The 22,311-nt window shown below is 46.2% G+C and overlaps 1 protein-coding gene and 1 non-coding gene across 2 annotated transcripts; both read right to left on the reverse strand.

The window, feature by feature from the left end:
• Window positions 1-3,016: 3,016 nt before the first annotated feature.
• On the reverse strand, window positions 3,017-3,172 carry LOC149767902 (5.8S ribosomal RNA). Its single transcript, XR_016400119.1, has one exon. It is a non-coding gene; the product is annotated as a 5.8S ribosomal RNA (ribosomal RNA).
• An 8,526-nt stretch (window positions 3,173-11,698) lies between these two features.
• On the reverse strand, window positions 11,699-21,939 carry LOC103698242 (ent-copalyl diphosphate synthase 1). Its single transcript, XM_088717789.2, has 15 exons — window positions 21,640-21,939; window positions 20,060-20,152; window positions 18,341-18,432; window positions 17,588-17,879; window positions 17,309-17,492; window positions 16,971-17,185; window positions 16,760-16,880; window positions 16,565-16,677; window positions 16,217-16,443; window positions 14,531-14,646; window positions 14,347-14,445; window positions 14,012-14,260; window positions 13,102-13,240; window positions 12,754-12,963; window positions 11,699-12,118 (listed from the first exon to the last, which is right to left on the reverse strand). Exons 1-15 carry the CDS (start codon window positions 21,716-21,718, stop codon window positions 11,885-11,887), a joined length of 2,463 nt encoding a protein of 820 aa, XP_088573915.2. The 5' UTR covers window positions 21,719-21,939; the 3' UTR covers window positions 11,699-11,884.
• Between the last annotated feature and the right edge of the window lie 372 nt (window positions 21,940-22,311).

Consider the following 22,311-nt stretch of genomic DNA (forward strand, 5'->3'; position numbering starts at 1 on the left):
CCCGCCGAGCTTAAGCATATCAAGGAGAAGAAACTTACGAGGATTCCCCTAGTAACAGCGAGCGAACTGGGACCAGCCCAGCTTAAGAATCGGGCGGCCGCGCCTCTCGAATTGTGGTCTGGAGAAGCGTCCTCAGCGATGGACCGGGCCCAAGTCCCCTGGAAAGGGGCGCCGGGGAGGGTGAGAGCCCCCTCCGGCCCGGACCTTGCCGCACCACGAGGCGCTGTCGGCGAGTCGGGTTGTTTGGGAATGCAGCCCCAATCGGAGGGTAAATTCTGTCCAAGGCTAAATACGGGCGAGAGATCGATAGCGAACAAGTACCGCGAGGGAAAGATGAAAAGGACTTTCAAAAGAGAGTCAAAGAGTGCTTGACATTGCCGGGAGGGAAGCGGATGGGGGCCGGCGATGCGCCTCGGCCGGATGCGGAACGGCGATGAGCCGGTCCGCTGCTCGACTCGGGGTGCGGCTCGGCTCGGGGTGCGGCACGAAGCGATACTGACATGCAAATTGTTCGTTTGACTTGCGTATAGGGGCGAAAGACTAATCGAACCATCTAGTAGCTGGTTCCCTCCGAAGTTTCCCTCAGGATAGCTGGAGCCTGTGCGGCGGCGAACCGTCCGCCCCGCCGGCCGAACCTTCCACGGCGGTGCGCACGTGTTCGTGCGGCCGAGATGACCGAGCAAGCTCCGGCAATGGGCGGCGCCCGCTTGGCGCCCTGCCGGACCGTGCTGCCCGGCGGCGCGCAATGCCGGGCCCACATTCCGGCAGCGAAAAAGGCCTGCGGCGGTGAACCGTCCGCCCCGTCGGCGGAATCTTCCGCGGCGGCGCGCACGTGCCCGTGCGGCCGAGATGACCGAGCAAGCTCCGGCGATGGGCGGCGCCCGCCGTGCGCCCTGCCGGATCGTGCTGCTCGGCGGCGCGTAATGCGGACCCCCGATCCGCGTGCGAGCGGCGCGCGTCCGGGCGGGCCCCTTTTGCAACTTCCCTCGGTACTTTGAACCCCCCTTGCCTCTCGGTATTCCCCCCGACCCTCTCGGTATTGCTCAGATATGTGCATGTATCGTCCCTCGTTGCCTTCGGTTATCCTCCCCGGGGTGGGCTTTGCGCGGACGCCCCGACGGGGTGGTAGGGGGCTGTAGCTACCGCGTTTCGCCATCCGCGTGTGCGCCGCCGGATCCGAGTGGAGGTCGCGGGCGATCGTCGATGCTTGTACTAGGGGCGCATGCCGGCAGCCCCCCGCGGGGTGCCGCACCCTCGATCAGCGTGCGAGGGATGGGTGTCCGGGCGGGCCCTGTTTCCAACTTCCCTCGGAACTTTAAAAACCCCCGACCCCCTCGGTCTTCGCTCCAATCCTATCGCTATCGCTCGGATATGTGCATCCACCATCCCTCGTTGCCTTCGGTTGTCTACCCCAGGGTGGGCTATGCGCCGATGCCCCGATGGGGTGGCATGGGTGCTGCTGCCGCGGCCGGCGCGTTTCCGCATCCGCGCGTGGGGGCTCGGACCCTAGTGGAGGTCGCGGGAGACTCGTCGATGACACCCTTTGTGGGATCTGGGTTGGCGCGCAGTTGGGCACCGTAATCCAGCTTTCGGTTTATCCCACATAGCCAGTTCTGCTTGCCAAAAATGGCCCACTTGGAGCTCTCGATTCCATGGCACGGCTCAACGGAGCAGCCGCGCCGTCCTACCTATTTAAAGTTTGAGAATAGGTCGAGGGAGTTGTGCCCCCGATACCTCTAATCATTGGCTTTACCCGATAGAACTCTCTCGCGGGCTCCAGCTATTCTGAGGGAAACTTCGAAGGGAACCAGTTACTAGATGGTTCGATTAGTCTTTCGCCCCTATGCCCAAGTCAGACGAACGATTTGCATATCAGTATCGCTTCGGGCCTCCACCAGAGTTTCCTCTGGCTTCGCCTCGCTCAAGCATAGTTCACCATCTTTCGCGTCCCGACAGGCATGCTCCAACTCGAACCCTTCACAGAAGATCGGGGTCGGCCGGCAGTGCACCCCCCGTGGAGAGGGGTTTTCGCCCGTTAGCTTCCTTGCGCCTTCCGGGTTTCGCGCGCCCGTCGACTCGCACGCATATCAGACTCCTTGGTTCGTGTTTCAAGATGGGTCGGATGGGGAACCCACGGGCCGTTGCCTGGAGCGCGTCGGTGCCCCGGGGGGCACACCGATAAGGCGCGCGCCGCATCTCCGGCCGTGCCGACGGCACCTCTGCGGGCGGGATCGACCGCCTGGGCTTCGGCTGCCGGCGCGGCCTGCAACGGTCCGCACCCCGAGCCGAGCGGCGGACCGGCTCGTTGCCGTTCCGCATCCGGCCGAGGCGCATCGCCGGCCTCCATCCGCTTCCCTCCCGGCAATTTCAAGCACTCTTTGACTCTCTTTTCAAAGTTCTTCTCATCTTTTCCTTGCGGTACTTGTTCACTATCGGTCTCTCGCCCGTATTTAGCCTTGGACGGAATTTACCGCCCTATTGGGGCTGCATTCCCAAACAACCCGACTCGCCGACAGCGCCTCGTGGTGCGGCAGGGTCCGGGCCGGACGGGGCTCTCACCCTCCCCAACGCCCCTTTCCAGGGGACTTGGGCCCGGTCCATCGCTGAGGACGCTTCTCCAGACCACAATTCGGGAGGCGCAGCCATCCGAATCTCAAGCTGGGCTGGTCCCGGTTCGCTCGCCATTACTAGGAGAATCCTCGTAAGTTTCTTCTCCTCCGCTTATTGATATACTTAAGCTCGGCGGGTGGGCCCGCCTGACCTCGGGTCGCGATCCGAGGGGCGGCGTCCTGGCCGGGGGCCGGGGAGCCGCGCACGATGGGGGCAGCAGGGGCCCTTCGCCTCTGGGGTCCGGCGTCACGGCGACAGGATCGCATCAGCGTCCACCATCCGCTGTGTCCGTCCTTGCCGACTGACCGCTCTTCGGGCTGCCGCGCCGGGGGCGCGGGGGCCCAATGTCCGCGTCCGGCTCCCCAGGAGCCCGTCGTGGCCCGAGGGAAAGGAGCATCGCTTGGCATGACGCCCAGGCAAGCATGCCCTCGGCCTGGTGGCCTCAGACGCAACTTGCGTTCAAAGACTCAATGGCTCGCGGGATTCTGCAATTCACACCAGGTGTCGCATTTTGCCATGTTCTTCATTAATGCGAGAGCCAAGATATCCGTTGCCGAGAGTCGTATCGTGTAAGGCGGCCGTCGACGGCGGCGCCATCCGCATACCAGGCCCCAGAATGGGGCGGGCGGGCTGCGGCGCGCCGCTTCCGTGCTCTGTTCCTTGGCGCCCTCCGCGCCGGGTTTGGCCCGCCCGCCGCCCCGCACCGCACGCTGCGGGCGCACCTCCAGGCCCCGCCGGGCTGGGGTACGTGCCCCGAGGCGGGCGAGACGGGGGGGAGGGGGGACGAGGTCTATGTAGCGGGTCGGCCGGGCCTTCCCGCTCCTACGCAGCGCGTTCACAGGTTCGCGGGTCTTCCTCGTCCGGGTCTCGGCAATGATCCTTCCGCAGGTTCACCTACAGAAACCTTGTTACGACTTCTCCTTCCTCTAAATGATAAGGTTCAGTGGACTTCTTGCGACGTCGCGGCCGGCGAACCGCTCGCGTCGCCGTGATCCGAACACTTCACCGGACCATTCAATCGGTAGGAACGACGGGCAGTGTGTACAAAGGGCAGGGACGTAGTCAACGCGAGCTGATGACTCGCGCTTACTAGAAATTCCTCGTTGAAGACCAACAATTGCAATGATCTATCCCCCAATCGGCGTGCGAGGGACGGGCGTCCAGGCGGGCCCCGTTTCCAACTTTCCTCGGAACTTTAAAAACCCCCGACCCCCTCAGTCTTTGCTCCGACCCTATCGCTATCGCTCGGATATGTGCATCCATCGTCCCTCGTTGCCTTCGGTTGTCTATCCCAGGGTGGGCTTTGCGCAGATGCCCCGATGGGGTGGCAGGGGTGCCGCTGCCGCGGCCGGTGCGTTTCTGCATCCGCACGTGGGGGCTCGGACCCGAGTGGAGGTCGCGGGCAACTCGTCGATGCCTGCACCAGGAGCGCATGCCGGCAGCCCCCCGCGGGGTGCTGGACCTCCGATCGGCGTGCGAGGGACGGGGGGAGGGGCGGGCCCCGTTTGCAAATTCCCTCGGTACTTTAAAATCTCCCGGCCCTGTCGGTCTTCCCCCCGACCCTATCGCCATTGCTCGGATATGTGCATCCACCGTCCCTCGTTGCCTTCGGTTGTCTACCCCGTGGTGGGCTTTGTGCCGATGCCCCATGGGGTGGCAGGGGGCACCCTCTAGCCTTGCCACGGCGCACGGGCGCCAGCGCCGTACGGCCGTCGCGGAGGCCGTGAGCGGCACTTCGGTTTGCTCGGTCGGCCCTCCCGGGATGCGTGACCCGTGCGACCGGAATGCGGGTCCGGGCCATTCCTGTTTGCAACGCTCCTCGGTACTTTGGAACGCTTGGGGTGGGCTTTGGGCGGATGCCCTGCTGGGGTGGTAGGGAGGGGGGCTGTTGTTGCCGCGGCGGGCCTTCCGCTCCACTCCGCACAAGTCCGTCGCCTCGCGGCGGGCGTGCCCGACACCGTTCATCCCCGAGGGAGTCGGCACGCACCTGCCGAGGCCCCGGCGCATGGGCGCCGCCGCCGGCCGTCCGCGCGGCGGCCGTGCGCTGGCTTCCTCCATTGGCCCTCCCGGGATGCGCGACCCGTGCGACCGGGACGTGCATCCCGTGCGACCGGGATGCGTGTCCGGGCCGTTCCCGTTTACAATGCTCCTCGGTACTTTGGAACGCTTGGGGTGGGCTTTGGGCGGATGCCCCGCTGGGGTGGTAGGAAGGGGGGGTTGCTGCTGCCGTGGCGGGCCTTCCGCTCCACTCCGCACAAGTCCGTCGCCTCGTGGCGGGCGTGCCTGGCACCGTTCGTCCCCGAGGGAGCCGGCACGCGCCTGCCAAGGCCCCAGCGCATGGGCGCCGCCGTCAGCCGTCCGCGCAGCGGCCGTGCACCGGCTTGCTCCGTCGGCCCTTCCGGGACGTGCGACCCGTGCGACCGGAATGCGCATCCCGTGCGACCGGGACGCATCTGGGCCGTTCCTGTTTGCAACGCTCCTCGGTACTTTGGAACGCTTGGGGTGGGCTTTGGAGGGATGCCCCGTCGGGGTGGTAGGGAGGGGGGCTGCTGCCACCGCGGCAGGCCTTCCGCTCCGCTCCGTACAAGTCCGTGGTTACGTTAGTAGGTTGTTTTGCATCATATTTAGTTAGTTAGGGTTCATTAGTAATATTGCCTTTCACATCATCAACTAGTATTGTCATTGCATTTCAACCCATAGCGGTAGGGAGTACCACCTCACTTAATCTAAAATCCCTTTAGCTACCATGGATTTCGAGGCTCCATAAGATCTCAGAACAGTTCGCTGCTTTGCAAGCTGACCATGAAGAATTCAAGCGAGAGGTCCATGCACTAGTGCAACACATTAGGACTCCTAAACCACCAACCCCAATCGCAGCCTATCTTGAGTTCGGTTTGGCCACACCACCTGTAGGTCCTCCCTAACCCCCTAGGAACCAACATCCTCCTGATTACCAGCGCGATCTTGACAAACGGCTACTACATACCGTAAGAGTAGATACCCCCACCTTTGCTAGTCAACTAGGGCCAAGCATGTATCTTGATTGGAGAGCAACCATAGATAATTATTTTAAGTGGTACGAAATGACTGACGCTAGAAAAGTATGATTTGCCAAAATAAAGTTTATTGGGAAAGCTCACTGGTACTGGTATAATGTTGAACATATGCATGAGACCCAAAGGCTTCCTCGTATCACCACATAGGAGGATATGATGGAAAAGCTGAATGAGAAGTATTTGCCATTCTCTTACCGACAATGTCTGATGGATAGATGGCAAAAACTAACTCAAGGGACATCAACCATTGCTGATTACATTGCACGATTTGAGGAGTTTCATATGAGGTGCGGTGTAATCGAAGAGAAGACTGTTACTCTCTCTAGGTTTCGGGTAGGACTCAACGATGAGATCCAAAAAAAACTAATCCTCCGAGAGATTACCATCCTTGGCCAAGCATACCAGTTAGCTCAAGATGTGGATAGTTTCTTATGAGTCCCTGTAGTGAGGCATACCGACCCTCGACCCATAGCTCCAGAAGTCCAACCTAATCAAAATTATCTTCCGCAACCCAAACCGCTTTCTAATCCTCCTAACTAGCCTGGTCCTAGTCAAGCACTGATAAGTGCTTGATAATCTATAATTTAGTTATCTTTCCATAGCACTTATCAATGTTCTTAAACTGATAAATACGTATTTTACCATGAAATTGAATGATCATTGAAATAAATTTAAAATATGGTAAAAAGCAAATAATTCATTTCTTAAATCAGACTCTGAACTTGTCTCTCTCTTGTTTGCAATCTTTCATGAAAATTACAGGAAAACATATAAGGAGGAGATTGTGTTGACCCGGTTTGGTAACCTGATAGAATTGTAGTCAAGCTAAGGTTATAATTAAATGGGTTTTGGTCCTGATTCGATCGAAAGTTATAATTAATTTTGTATGGGGCAGATGTTTGATTAACCCTTTTTATTAGGTCACGATCCTGTTTTTAGTCTTGTCTGGTCGAGTTCAATCTGAAGCAGCTTAGCAAAAATTAAATTTAAATGACAATGGGCTCAAGGACAAGTCAACCATCTGTTGGGAACCCGCCCATGTCGCTGATATTTCAAAAATTTTCAGATGGCAGCGGAATCGGCATGCGCGAGTTCGACGTTCATCGCATGAACGTTGTTTCTAGACCTTTCGTAATTAGGTAAGAATTAAAACTTTTAAAACTATTAGGAAGATCAAATCTTCACCTTGCGCGGATAGATGATCACCGCAAATCTGAATTCATGGTTTTGGAAGAGGGTTCGCTTGAAGCCGTTCAAATGTCCGGCCTCTACGGGTATCCACACGAAGCAGGATCCGATCCAAGCTCTCTATCTCACCGGGGTGCTAGCTCCCTTGCAGAGATAGCTTTTGATGGCTGATCTCCTCTCTTTCAATCAACCCTTGATTGTGCTTGAGTGGAGGAGGAAGAAGAAGGGATCTTGAAGAAGAACAAGAAGGCTAGATGCAGCCTTTGCTTTCCCTTGCGTCGAATCCCAAACGAAGGAGGAAGAAGAGGACCGCCAAGAGATCTTTCTTGCTCCCTTGCTTTCGGTTGAAGACCAAGGAGGAAGAGGAGGAGGCCACGGCTGCAAGGAGAGGGATTGATTCATCTAGGGCGCCGGCCCTAGCCTCCTTTTAAAGGGAGTGGAGCTCCTAACAATTAGGAGCTCCAAGACAACTTGCCAAAGAGGGGGCGCCGGCCCCCTCTCTTCATGTCGCCCTAGCCAAGTGGAGAGGGGCTGATGTCCCTCTTACTTGGTTAACCTAATCCTCTTCCAAAGAGGATTAGGTGCCTCTCTCATGGTTTAATCCCAATCCAATTAGGATTAGCCAAATTGGGTTCAATCTATGCTAGTCCTAATCCAATTAGGACTTGAATGAACCATGACTCAATTGAACTCTTCAATCCTAATCCAATTAGGAGTCATGTTGATTCATTAGATTAATAATTAATTAGGACTTAAGGAATCCTAATCCAATTAGGATTTGTTTAATTCTAGTCCTAATCCAATTAGGACTCTAATTTGAATCCAAAGTCCCAATCCGATTAGGACTCTAGGAATCCTACTCCAAATAGGAATCCAATTTTGATTCAAAACTCCTAATCTCATTAGGATTGAGGAATCCTATTCCAAGTAGGAATCCCAGTCCTACTCCAACTAGGATTCCCAGTCCTAATCCAATTAGGACTCTAGGTATCCTACTCGAAGTAGGACTCTTGTTTCAAGTCCAATTAATTAATTCCCTTTCCTTCTTCAACTTCTTATCAATCAAATTGATTACTTGTGATTCCTAATCACGATTTCAACCATCGGATCGGTCAATACTTCTAGTGTGTGTGACCCCATAGGTTCTATTCTGACTGGTAGTGAGATATATTGTGATCTCTATCACTATATCATTGAAAACTCCTTTCAATGGATTGGAACGATTCCAACTCTACTCATTAGGGTTTATCGATCATCGAGATAGTCCCTGTGAGTCCCACCATCCACCAGTGACACCTAGCAGCATGTAGTGGCTACCCAGCAGAATGGAATGATGAACCTCTAGGTGCAGTTAACATGTGATACAGTCCTACTATCGTGGATCCCTACAGGACGGAGGTCATGGACAACTCGTCAAACCCCATCGTCTGTCATATGTCAAGATTTATTCGACTCGAGTTCGATAGTGGAAAACTCTTTCTCCACTTTATATTACTGCCCTGGCCAAGGTCTTAGAACTCAGTCTAACAAATCACATAGGATCTCTCCTCTTCTATCAAGGTCGATAGATTCCTTGTAGGTGCATACCCTACTCCTACAGTGAACTTACTGCAGCCAATCTACACTGCATGGACCCATATGGCTAGAGACCATGTATGTGTGCAGTCAAACTACAATAACCTCACTGTGAGTAGCCGAAGCACCGCAGGTCAAAGGACCAGTCACACTACTGCAACATCAAGCAAGTCACTGACGAGTGGATAGACATCCAAGTGACTTCTTGTATTGGTCACGCTCAGTACCCTTGTTCTCTAACAAGCACCTGCACTATCACTTCAGTGTCCCTACACTGTGGACTCAAGTCTCGTCCATCCAGAAGGAAAGTGATCTGTGCACTGATTGGATCGATCACCGTCCTCGTGATGATCCATTGATCAGGAGCATTTAGAAATTAATCACCAATGATACATGGCTCAAATTCTCAACTCTTGAGAATATGTATCATCATCTTATTAATTCCTTGGACGATTCATAGACACATAAACAATATGAATGAAAAGATGCCTTTTATTTATTCAATAATAAATAGTCAAGTACAAAGTTATGTCCCTAGAATTAATAATGTGTCAGCCAGATTGGCTTCTAGGGCATACATCTAACACCATCATGACCCACCTCAAACCCAAAGTCAATTCCCAACCAATTCTTACCTGCCTTCATATAAAATTTATAAATTTAAAACAAAAAAAAGAGAAATAATGAATATAATAAAATAAATAAAAATAATTTCGGGGAGAATCACTTATTCACTGTTCATATGAACAGTGTCCCGTAAAAACACTGTTCATATGAACAGTGAGAAATAATATAATAATAATAAAAAAATATTAAAACTGTTTCACTGTTTATCTCCTTCCTCCCGTTATCTATCCTTCTCGTGATCCCGCCTCACAGAGCGCCCCCTTGCCCGTTCCAGCCATGCGTCACAGCCGACGCTCCAATCCTCCACGCGGTGCAGCCGGCGACCAGATCCTCCGCCTCTTCATCCGCCTGCATCGCCACCTCCGCACAGCTGCCGTTCCGAGCGTCCGAGACAAGCTACGCATGCTCCCAGTGTATCACGCAATGAACCAGGCCGCCTTCCGTTCACCCAGCTATCTCCCAGATCTCCTCTCATCCCGCGGTGCAGCCGGCGACCAGATCCCCCCCAGCTCCATTCCGCTGATCCCACGGCCCTTCATCCTCTTCGTCCGCGATCTGCCTTCCGGCATCACGCCCTGGAATCAGCTGGCCGTGATCTCTTCTTCCTTCCCGAACGAGCACTTCGGGCAGCTATAAAAGGAGGAGGGTGGCCATCGGTGAGGGGGGCGGAGAGCTCGGTTTGAAGAACGAGGGCAGAGAGCTCGGTTTGAAGAACGGGGGAGAGAGCTTGGTTGAGGGAAAAACAGGGTAGCTCAGACGACCACAAAGGTCTTAGAAGGCAGCAAAACCCGATGGCTAGCATCGATGATCATGGAAGAAAAAGGGCCGAAATAATGCACCCCTGCTTCGGGTGAAATCCCGGCAATTCCCTAGTGCAAATCAAGGAGAATGGCAGCTATAAGACCAAAAGAGAAAGAGAAAGAGACGGACGATGTACCTTGGTCCGGCGAGGTGATCCAACAGCTTCTTCGACGAAGATTCAAGGAAGTGTTTTCCGAAAATAAACTAGGAATCGGCGGCTCCCCTCAAGAGATTGGTGATGGAGTTCCACGGAGGAGGTGGTGAACCTTAAATAGATGACATCCTAGAGTTTTAGATAAACTTGAATTGCCTTAGGATTTTAGGTTTCCGGCGTGATCGGGGAGAAAAAAGATTCTCAAGCGGAGTTTTCCTCCCCGCCACCTCATGTGCAATGCATGCACGAGGCCAACGGGCCCAAGCCTCTTCAGGCCAGTCCATTAGCCCATGAAAACTGGGCTGTCTTAACAGTCTTGTTGTTTATCATGCTCAGGGATAGTCTTTGACTGATGAATGCTGCGCCAAAATTTTGTGTGATATGTTGGTTTCTAACATTTTTCTTTTTATTGAAGGTAGTAAAACGTTGTCTCATCTGTATGTCTTCCGGATCCTGGTGATTGTTTATGCTTGCAGTATAATTTTGTCAGTATAATTAAACAGTACGAGTTTTTTTTTTCTCTCTTTGGAATCTGAAAGTGACTACTGAACATGTAGGATGTGGTGTCTTGCATATTTCCACATGCTAAAGGACAGGCACTCACAAACATTTGTTTGCATACATCTAAATATAAACAAAGGATGTGGCAACTAGTTGTATGATTGAAGGCACTATGACTTCCTTTCTCAGTCCATTCCCTTTCATGGTGATGATGGGTTACTGTCGAAGCTTTTGTTGAGGTCTGTTGGTTACTTGTATGCCCATAAAAAAACAAGCGCAGCACCCAGTCTTCTAGCCTTCTGCTGAAGGTTCCCATGTCGAGTATTTTACCTCGTGATTCCAAACCACGCCCAAGTTATAATGGGCTCATGCTAGGTACTGACGCTTTGTTCTGGGTGTGTTTGATGGTTTCCGCCCTCAGGCATTAAAAACAGCTCTTTTTTATTTTCTTCTCTCTGAGCAGAGATAAGGCTCACTTTGTGGATCTCTTTGTGAGGGCATCCAACATGCCGGCCACATAAACGTAACGAAAGGTATGCCTTCTACCAGCTTTACCACATAAATCTTACCAACTTGTCCACTTTTTATGATGAGAACCTTAGGTGATCAGCTGACAGAGTAGGCATTATGAGAATATGCCTTGGGATCACTATGATGAGTGGAACCATTACCCACTATGAGCATGAAAATTGTACGACAGTGTGTGCTCTGAAATTCATCAACAGTAATCAGCATACAAAACATGTTCAGAATAATCATGTTTGACAACAGCCTGTAGGGTTCACTATAAATAAAGGTTTAATGACCAGAACCATGACCATTGGATGCTCTTCATATTTCATACAAAAGCATTGCCCACTCTGAGACCAGTGTACACATGATTGTGCCATGTGGGTTTGAATCGGAAAGTCCACATTCATCTCTTGCAGTGTTCAAGTAGTGATACTAATGCTACTTGGGTGGGTGCATGATGGAAAGCCTATTGCATGCATACTTTTTTAACGCTTCATGAGGATCCATGCAGGCTTGTATTTAGTTCCACATCAGTTATTCGCTGGGTAGATTTTAAGTACTTATGCAGGATCCAAAAACTCAAATAATACTTTTTGGCTCACAATTTTTGTTAAGGTTCTAAGTTGCTACAAATGATATCAACCAATAATATCCTACAGAAAGCCAATCACACTCGATGAACATGAATATTATTCATTAAAGTGTTTTTACAAGGGATTCCACTAGATGGGTAGTGTTGCACATAGCATGTATGCTAAGGTAGTTGGTGGTTAAAATTTGCTTGTAGGTGTAATAATTCTATGAATTCAGAACATTGATAACAGCAACTTCTTTACATCCTGATGAACTGATTTTGATCTTATTTGCAGCCAGATTGAGCTACTGGCTCGAAGAGAACCTTAGATATGTGATGGTCGAGAGCAGCAGATGGGCAGTGGGCAGCATAGTAGAAACTTTTTGCGACGGTAAGGAACGTTTGCTTGGTTTGGCTGCTGAGACTAGGGGATCTTTGAAGCACGCACTGTGCTAACTCTTGCATTTCTGCTTCTACCGCCTTGTCCTCCTCGGATGTGGCTAAGTTCTTTGGGGTGCCCTGGTCAGATGGGTATGAAATCCTTGTCAGCTTACAACTTACTGAAACAATTATGCAAGACAATGAACAACACTGTTTCCAAATGACACCTCCAACTTTAAGCCCTAGTAAGTATTCCAAATTCAAACATTGATTACCAGATACCAAAAGATAAAGGATTTGTGTGGGCTAATACACCATGTGAGAAACCAAGAATGTTGAGCAGCTGAAGTTAATCTAATGAAGGACCAATCATCCCAAAAGGAAACCAAAAGAGTTGGAGTGAAAGCCTGTTGACATTGGTCCCACCTCAAACATCCCTATTTTGAAAGCTTAGGTAGGTAAGGAGTATGAGCCTATTTACGGTGGATGATTAAATAGACGTGCACCCACTTGCATTATATGTATCATCTTGCTCGATCATCTTCATTAAATGTACATTTGAACTATAAACCCTCTCTAGTTTGCATCACGACCTAGATAAAGGCCTATATTGCAATATGTCTCACCTTATTTGGTCATCTATCGTCAATTAAGCATAAACAATTTAAGTTGAACGAAGCCTTTTAATTTGTAGCATGAGATGATAAAAAAGGGGGGAAAATAGACAATGTATAGGATGGGCAGCTTACAGAAGGCATAACGATGAATCCTACCTGTTGAAGCAGCAAGCGGCGCTGGAGCCGGTGACAGACAGAGGAGGTGAGCCTTGCCAGCCAGTCGAACTCCGAGCGAGCCGTCGCTGCCTCGACCGAACTGGACCGGGCAGCACAAATCTCTATGGTGCGGACCAGCAGCAACCCGGTCTCCTCCCGCACGTGTGTTCCCTCGTCCTTGTGCTTCCACGCCAGCAACCACTCAGCCCACTGCCAGAAGACAACAGACAACAAAAGAAAAAAGAAAAAAAATAGGGAGAAGCTATTGGAAGTCAGATCTTCAATTTTTGGCTCTGATGGCACATACTAAGGTTTTTTTTTTTTTAAGGAAGAAAAAGGAATGCTCACAGCTTCTCTTAGGTGGCGGCCGACGTGGTTTCCTCGATTGGTCGGCAGTGCGTCGGACGCGATGCGATCGAGCAGCTGCAAGAGTACTGGGCCCACCACCTCTTCTCCGCCTCCTAGTCCGCTCCTCTTCCACCCCGACCTGCATCCATTGTAATTGTAATTATACTGGTGTTTGGCACGTGCCATGCACCTAGCTAATAAGAGAAAATAATATGCATAGTTTCAGTCCCCCAGTTCATTTTTCTTGATTTTGTTAGAAACAAAATGTGAAATGGTGCAAGTGAGGAATGTGAGAACAAGCCTGTTTTTATCTTGGTTGTCACTAGAGAAATCCAAAAAAAAAAATGTCACTTCAAGCGGGAAATCCAAGGGAAACCGAACTTCATACATAAGTCGGCCATGCATGAATTGACTATTAAGTATTCTTTTTATCTCCAGTGATGCATGTAAATTATAATTAGAGCTCCTAAGAGATAAAGCCAAGCATGCGAGAGGAATCTTTTTTGTGGTATTTGAGGATATGTCTGTGCTCTTGTTGCTGTCATAGCTCGGGGGCTATGCCCCTTTACCACTGAAACGAGGTACCACGCTTGAAACATGGAACTGTGACGGGTTGGTGACTTCTAAACGGCTTCATTGCAGACGATTTGTACCGAATGGGTCTCTGTTTTCTCTCTCTCTCAAAGCAAATAAAATGTAATTACGTGAAAACGTGGCTCCCATGCTATGCGGGGGTGGGGCCCTAGTGGGCTGCTATGCGGAGGTACGTTTGTTTCTTCCTTCCCTCATCCTTTTTATTTAAGCAAAAAAAAAACACAGCTGCACGACTACCATTATGCCGACGATCAGATAAAAAGCAACAGGAAGCTGCACGTCACATGGCATGTCACTAGGGTGATGGGTGACGCACCTGGTAGGGCTTTGGTCGTTGCGTCCTTCATCGAGGAAGTCGTGGATGAAGGCCTGCCTCATTTCATCTGAACACGACTCGCTGCGGAAGTACGAAGAGATGGCGTTGGCGACGATGGCGGTCCGAGCCCAAGCCAGCCTCTCCGCCGCCCGTTCCGATTCGAATATGCACGCTGCCGCCAGAAAATAGGCCCTGAGCGCGCCGCCCGCTCGCACCCCATGCTTCGCCAGGCCGCTCTCCTCGCACCACCTGAACCCATTCATATATTATCCCCCCGATGACTAATAATTAAATTTCTCGTCCTGTAAATAAAAGGAAGATAAAATTTTACTCACTTCTGAAGGCCTTCCCACTCCCCCTGGTGGAGTGCCTGGCATCGGTTGAAGTCGGACCTGGCAAGCTCCAGATACACATCGTTGTTCACACGCGGCATCCTGCAACCGCCAATCACACGTGTGACCATCAGGTTTCAAGCGGTGATAAGTAGGTAATTCTTTACGTCTCTTTTTTTTTTTTAACCTGTAGAGGGTCTTGCCAATCCAAACGTCATCTGCACCTCCGTAATGCTCGATGTACAACCTCGCCTCTATGCGTGGTAGGCTGGCGTACCAGGGAAAGTCCAGTGCGTACTCCACCTGCGCGAGTTAATGGATTGTGACACCAGTAAGCAACCACACCCGTCTCTTTCTTTCCGAGGAAAATTAATGACACTTCGGATGAGCAGTCAACTTTTATTTGAGAATTGTCATCGCAGATTCGTTGCTCGCCGACCTGCAGATGACTGACCGGTATAGCCCCGTACGGAAATTTTTTTCATCCTTCAAAAATATTTTTAAATAAAATAAAGGTATTTAATAAATTTTTAAAAAATTATTTTTGTTTTCCCAAACAGCGTTTTAGAACGAAATCCATTTTAAAGTTTCTTCCAAAAAATATTTTCAAAAAAAATCAAAAAGCTGTTTTGAGTTATAATATTTTTTGTTTTTAGACCAAAATACCCATAATAAAATATAATAATTACACAAAATATTTTTTTGTATTATTATTATTATATTATACTATAAATATAATATTATATTAAATTATTATGCTATAGTATACAATATTATATTATTATATTATAATAATATTATATTACAATACATTAATATTATACTATATCATATATTTATGTATTAATATATATTATATTTTATTATTCTTTATTGTATAATATTATGTAATATTTTTTATAGTCATTTTGTCATACCAAAAGTACTTTTTTAATTTGTTTACCAAACAAATGTTAAAGTACCACAACACTTTAGAAATTTTGTTACTAAAGAACAAACAGATTTTTATAAAATCTCTACTTCTAAAAGCTCAACTTCCAAAAACTTAGCTTCCTCAAATGGGCCATAGGAGGTAGGTGAGAGATCAAGGTCTCATGTTTTATTTGGAACCCTATTTTAAATAATTAATTTAACATTATTTGTTATGAATTAATATATATATTATGTAGAACAAGATGTAACTTAAGATTAAAAGTATCAAATTATTATTCTAAATTACTTTAACAAAAGTTTGGGATAATCCTAAAAATTTATTTGTGACAATCTCATGCCTGACTTGAAATCGAATGTGCTAGCTTGAGCTCGGCTAGATTGTAAAACAAGCAAGAACTAAGCATAGTGTGGCGCATGTTCAATTTGTTTCCTCTTATTTTATTTTAAAAAAACAACTATTTGCAATGGCTTCAAAGGTAATCTATTGTGGTAGATATCTTAACAACGGGAATTTACATAATGCTTGTTTTCTATCATTTTACTTTAACAATTAGCACATATTGAAAATAGCAACCAAATATTATTTTTACTTAGCCAAAATTGATTTGGTCAAATAGCTTCTTTACTGACCATTATTTGTTGCATATTAGTACAAAAAATTGATCATTATAACAATCTTCCAAAAAATTACACTCTTGGCAGATGTTGAAAAATAATAGCCATCCGAACTATTTCGCCAAAATGAGATCATGACATTATCAAAACCCTCATACATACCAAGAATGTCTAATTAGAAATCCCATCAATCAATCCATTTCATGAGGGCTGAGATGAATATTAGAAGGCACAAAATGAAATTCTACGTACCCAGAGCAAGAAAAATGCAGGAATAGAAATTTCTAGCAAAAAATTCAGCAAGCGAGATTTGTAGGATACCTACCTCACCGGGCAAGTCCTTTGTTATGATCCACTTGTCCAGGAGCTGGTTGGAAGCTTGCTTTTCTCGGAGAAATCTATATGAGAAATCCTTGGCTTGCTCCAATATTTTCTCCCCAGGGAAGGCCACCTGAGATGCCCTGTTGAGGTTGTACATCCCGGTGACTGCTTGGTTCGACTGCCCAGCGAAGCAAAAGAAGCCACCTTCCTTCTCAAAATGCCTGAAAATATCTGCAACGATGGCAAGTGCAAAAAAATAAGTCCCAGACCACACCCATAATCACATTTCATATCTCATTACTTGTAATTAAACTTCTTGTTGTGGCTTCAAAAATTATAACTTGCTGCTCACCAGGAGACACATGGTATCCATGTAGACGGAGGAGGCGGAATCCCATGGCCGTATCATCCACATCATGTACTCTAGAATTCCTCGCCCAACAAATCCCTTCCTCAGTCCAGTATCTGTAATTTAATCAGATGCTTAAAACTCGAAAGATAAGTAAATTCTAATGCTAATTATAATTCGCGTACAGAAAGCTTTTACCTGTAGACATAATCCAGGCATTGTTTGATCTCCGCTTCGAAATACCGAGAGATCCCAAGGCGCTCCAACCGATCGACAGCCCACATATGCTCGAAAAGATCCACAGGGTATACATTGGGTACTTCAGAGCATAATACCACAAGAATTAATTTAGACAAAAAAAAAAAAAATCAAAAACTGTATACATTATTTATGAATCAAATAGTTTTACCTCCTCCGTCGAATCTTTCAACGATTTTCTGAAGATACTTGAGGCACTTCTCGTCGCTTGTCTGCATGAGAGCATAAGCTGTCGAAGCAGGAGAAAATAGGAAGGACCCATCAAGACACTGGAGCGCAAGAAGTTTTTCCCAGTCCAAATCAAGCATTCCTTCCAAGGAATGCAGCAGTGTCGTTGGTAACTTGTGCATCACATCTTTTGGGATCCTGTAGTAAAATGATGTTTTTGTTTTTGTTTCTGATTTTTTTCTTTTTATTGGAGAATACAACGTAGCAATGACAAGTGCACAGGACAGAGAAGTGGAGTGAGAGAACTTTCCATTCCACTACCTTTTCAACTTTAGGTTTCTGCTGGCATGTATATCCGGCAAGGCAGGATCATCATAAGGGAGTTCCAAACCCAAGGCCTTGGCTATCTCTAGGAGAGAAGGGAAGGCGATCTCAAAGCCAATGGGCATCAGCTCTGCTTCTTCCTGAGCCAACCTCCACATATTGTCGCGAAGAAAAGAAATTCCTATCAAAATAATTTCTCTCATCAACTCTCTAGTCATTCAAAGACAGACTAGAATGCGGTGGACTAGTTCTAGAGAGGGATATCAGCATCTAAACCTCTATCACAGATATCAGGGCGAGTATTCCATGATTTTAGCGCGACGACGCAAGCCAGAGTGTTGATTATCCGATCATGAGCCAAGAAAATTGTGTAGTCCCCCCATGAGCCATCAGGCAGCTGGTTTTCGGCGATCCATTGCAGGCTAGATGGGAATTGAGGGTCTCCATTTCCATTTAGGTGCTTCACCAAGGCCACCCATGCTGTGTCATATGCTGAAATGCTTATTTCTCCGTCATCATCCATCGAGCTAAGCATCGTCTTCACTCCATTAATCATCTCCCGCATGTCCTACAGGCAAGAGACCACCATCAAACAAAGTATATCTTGTCACCAAACGTCATCTGATCATGAGTAAACTCAAATAATCTGAGTCCTATAACACATTTGACAACTAGATATGCTATTAGTTTCATGTCTCCTGCATTGGTGGGAGCTGTTGAGTAGAGAAAGGAAAGGAAGAGAGTAGTGCGAGGAATCAATGGCACATCCACTGTAAAGATGGATGGTTTATAATGGATAGAAAATATTGAAGTCGATCGTAGCAATCAATAGATCCTGCCCTCAATTCCTCGCACTTGATTCTCCTTCGAAATATTTTCTGCTTTGTTTAACTGCTCAGAAGTGGTCCGCTCTGTTCAAGCCACTCTAAATGCATGGGATATTATATCACAAGGATGAGTTAATTGGGCATGGAAACAGGCCCTTAATTTTTTCACTAATGCTTGTACTTTAGATTTATAAACATTTACCTCCAGCACTTGGTCCTCATCATTCGATTCAGGAACTTTCTCTCGCCATCTGATGACGGGAACCCCATCTTGGACTAAATTTGCACCATGTTCTGTAAATAAATTTCATCAAAATGAAGAATACCTTTCCATAAAAAAAAATTAAAATTAGTTGTCAAATTTTCTTTGGTGTTATACTAGCTAGTAGCTAAAGGGCTATTTGGATGTCCGGGGATTTGATCATCCTGTAAGGCCCTCCGGTGTCGGTTTCTCATTACAGATAATGCAATAAAAAAAAGGAGTTGGGGAGTTGGGGAAAACCACCCGAACATAGTTCATTTATGATGTTTAAAAACAAGATAGATCACCTCAACAATAGTTTATATTATCTTTGGAAAATGGAATTAATTATAATTAGCTCCTTTTGATTCCTCATTCTGCTATAAGGAATCAAGCATATATCAAAATAAGATCTCCTTTCCAAAGAGCTCAATAGCTGATTGGTTCACACGAAAAAATTTTCCTCGCTAAAATGTTCTTCCCAGGAAGATGATTCATAAAAATATGATGCTGGCAAAAATAATTTTAGCATATTTTGTTGATAATGAAAAAGTGGCACGTTCCAAAATGACTTATGTTTAGTTGAGCATTTATTTTTCTGAATCGGTAGTATGAAATACTTATTATACTCTTAATAAAAGAAAATATCTTATCCATAGATTTTGATGACTTGGGGATACTTTTGGAAAAAAAACGGACCTCAATTCTCAACTGGTGGGAGAAAATAGCTTTTCCATGTCCTCCATAGTTTTTCTTTTCTATAAAATATGAAAATTTTATTCTCATGTGAATGTTACCTTTCTCTCTCTTCTTTGAAAACTTGCACTAAATAAGAGGCATTTTTTCGTTTTCTAATTGACTACACTTTTTTTTTCTTCCCACAAATCAAATTAGTCTTTAAATATTACTTTTTCACTAATAAAAAATAAAAATTATGATTTTTATTTTAGATAAATATTGTATTTTATCTACGAGAACTTATAAATAAAGCTACTTTCAAAAGTTTAGGAGAATATATTAGGATGGCATACCTTTATCATGGTTTCAAATGACAAATTGTAATCTTTATAACAATCATGATAGTTATGGCCACCTCATATTCAATTATTATGATAAATAATATCAAAAAATAAAAATATTATTTTTTTGCTATTTTATGTTATAATAAACCACGATAAATATAAATAACGACCACCATTTTCACTTTACCATCTCCTGAATAAAAATAATTATTTTTTCATAAAATCAAGTTTTTCCTAATACAGTGATTATAAGGTCCAAAAATAAATATTATTTATCTAATTAAAAAATAAAAAAGATATGAGACCATTATTTTTTTCTCCTAGCAGAGTTATAATAACTATTATTTTAATGATTTTTTAATATTACAAAATTTTAAAAGTCGTGTTTTTAACTGCTATGGCGATTTTTTTGGGCCGTTGCGCTTTACACATCCGAAGCGTACAACTAACTTTATATGGGTGCCGTTGCCCGACGAATAGTCAATGTGCCAATCAACCTTGTGGGCCCCCCTTAACATCACTGGGGGCCGCACCGGCGGATCAGGTAAAGCTTGGTTCGCCGTAAATTTTTTTTTCTTTTCGGTTGTTTTTTCGTTTTTTGTTTTTTTTTTTTTTTTTTTTTGATAGAAGAGATTCGGAAGAGCTTCAGCATCAATACCTTGAGTGCTTTGTTTGGACATTGCATGGCACCTCCGGCGGGCAAGACACAGGTTACCATCTGGCCTCCGTACGACAGCTAGATTACACGAACCTGGTACACGAGCACAAACAGCAAATCATCATTCCATCCATTCCTCTTTGACTAGGACCACCAATGTCCCATTTAGAAAGAAGACAACGAGAAAAGGCTGCACGAGGCGTGGGTTACCGCCTTACAGAAGTATTTCCTCCAAAAATAATAAAGATAAATTGTGGGGTAGCAGAATGGATGGCCCGATCTTGTCTGATTAAAACCTTAATATTATGTGTATAAATAAATATTATTTATAATATTTTTTCTATTGCACTTCTTTCCAGAGAAAGGACTAACCTTCTAATAAAGGTTAGGTGGCTTTGCCTCCCTCTTCCTCAAAAAAATAGAGGGAAAGGACTGACCAAAGTTTACAACAACGGGCTTATATATGAGGGCAGAAAGAAGATAAAGAGATGAAGAGCTAAAGTTCTTTTGATCAAATTTCCCTCACTAAATAACTGCATTATTTATAATATTTTCTCCATTACACTTCTTTCGTTTCCATAGGGCCGGATGGTTTTGCCTCCCTCTTCATTTAAAAAACACAGAGAAAGGACTGGCCAAAGTTTACAACAACGGCTTATGAACAAGAGCAGGAAGAAGATAAATAGGTAATGTTTCTTTGATCAAATTTCCCTCACTAAATAACTGCATTATTTAGGGAGGATATCAATTACCCTTGCTTCATGGCACATGATCAGAATATGAAACAACTTGCATCATTTGCCAGAATCGCAAAGCCTACTTTCTTTTGAAAGAGAAAAGAAAATAATAATAATAATAATAATAATAATAATAATAATAATAATAATAATAATAATAATAATAAAGACAACTTAGATCTCGACGCAATCTGTCCATCTAAAACTACTGATAATTACACCATTGCCACTTTTTCAAGAAAGAAAAGTGAGAAATTATCATGGATCCACCAGACGGCGCTTGAAAGAAAAGAGAAGAAAGAGGAAAGAAATTATCATGGATCCATCAGACGGCGCTTGAAAGAGAAGAGAGAGCGAAAAGAGAGACAGGATAAAATAATAAAACAAAAACTTCTGAAAGCCTGCTAAATGCTAATCCATCTAAAACCACTCATGGTTACACCACTGCCGTTGTTCATTAGAAGGGATATAAAATCTAAAACACTGATGGAAATAGGAGGAGGAAAATCTCAAGCACAGTCTGCAGGCAATGATTCCAATAACCATTGCATGGAGCAGAGCGAGAGATTTAGATCATTTGGATGAAATGATGCACCATTGCTTCATGGGTCATTGCTGTCTTCTAGACCCAAACCTAGCTAATTGAGGGGTCAAAGAACATTCCGGCGGTCTCGTAGTCCTCCACTGCTCTTCGAACATCAAAAAATTGAACAAAAAGCGGACGAAACCGAACCAAACTCTAGTTTGATACCTCGACGGAGGAATGAAGAAAGAACAGGAAACCAAGAACAAATAAATGGAGATCCTTTGAGAGCCTGATGGATGGAAGGAAAGGGGGCGTACCGGGAAGAGAAACGGGTAGACGAGGCCGCAGCAGCGCCGACGAGGAGGCCGGTATCCGGGCAGCGGCCGAGAAGAGCATGGCTACGTGGGGGGCGGAAAGGTGGCGTTGGGGGAGTGGCGGTCGGCAATAACTTTATGAGGATGGATAGGAGGGGGATCGATACGCTTCTTGGTATAAGATGGATGGGATTTAAAGGGATAGATGGAAGCCGAAAGAAGTTAAGAGGGGAATATAATGGGAGGGGTGGGGGCCTGGGAGGAATAAGAAGAGGGGTAAGGAGACAAAAAAGAGGTCTCGACGAGATTCCTCGAGCGTCTCTTGGAGAGATATCCTCCCGCATCCTCTCTGTCGTTATAAAACACTTCCCTTCTCGTATAACGCCATCATTTCCCTGGTTTATTTGGAAGTCATTTTGAAGAAAGATTTAGCTAATGATTTTTTTTTTTGGATGAAACTCTTCCTAAAGTGATTGTATTTGATTATAAATAGAAAAACTTACGATAATAGAATGAGAAGAAAAGTAATTACAAAGAATTTAATAACTCAATTAGAATGTTGGAAAGATTTCTTCTTTGTTTCCAACAACTCTGCATCTTCCTTATTAGTTTCCAACGGCTTTATATCTTCCTTATTGATTTTCAAATCTCTACATCTTCAATAGCATTTGATAG

The sequence above is a fragment of the Phoenix dactylifera genome, chromosome 3 (genome assembly GCF_051530095.1).
Source record: "Phoenix dactylifera cultivar Ajwa chromosome 3, Ajwa_hap1_PhDact_Kaust_v1.1, whole genome shotgun sequence".
Classification (NCBI taxonomy): Eukaryota; Viridiplantae; Streptophyta; class Magnoliopsida; order Arecales; family Arecaceae; genus Phoenix; species Phoenix dactylifera.

Bases quoted from the DNA above. Each gene is read 5' to 3' on its own strand.
- LOC103698242 (XM_088717789.2), bottom strand. From the start codon at position 21,718: ATGCTCTTCTCGGCCGCTGCCCGGATACCGGCCTCCTCGTCGGCGCTG. The intron at 16,678-16,759 runs GTAAAAGCTTTC...ATTAAATTACAG, and splicing joins TGCCTGGATTATGTCTACAG to ATACTGGACTGAGGAAGGGA. The intron at 13,241-14,011 runs GTGCGTCACCCA...CAATGGATGCAG, and splicing joins AACGACCAAAGCCCTACCAG to GTCGGGGTGGAAGAGGAGCG.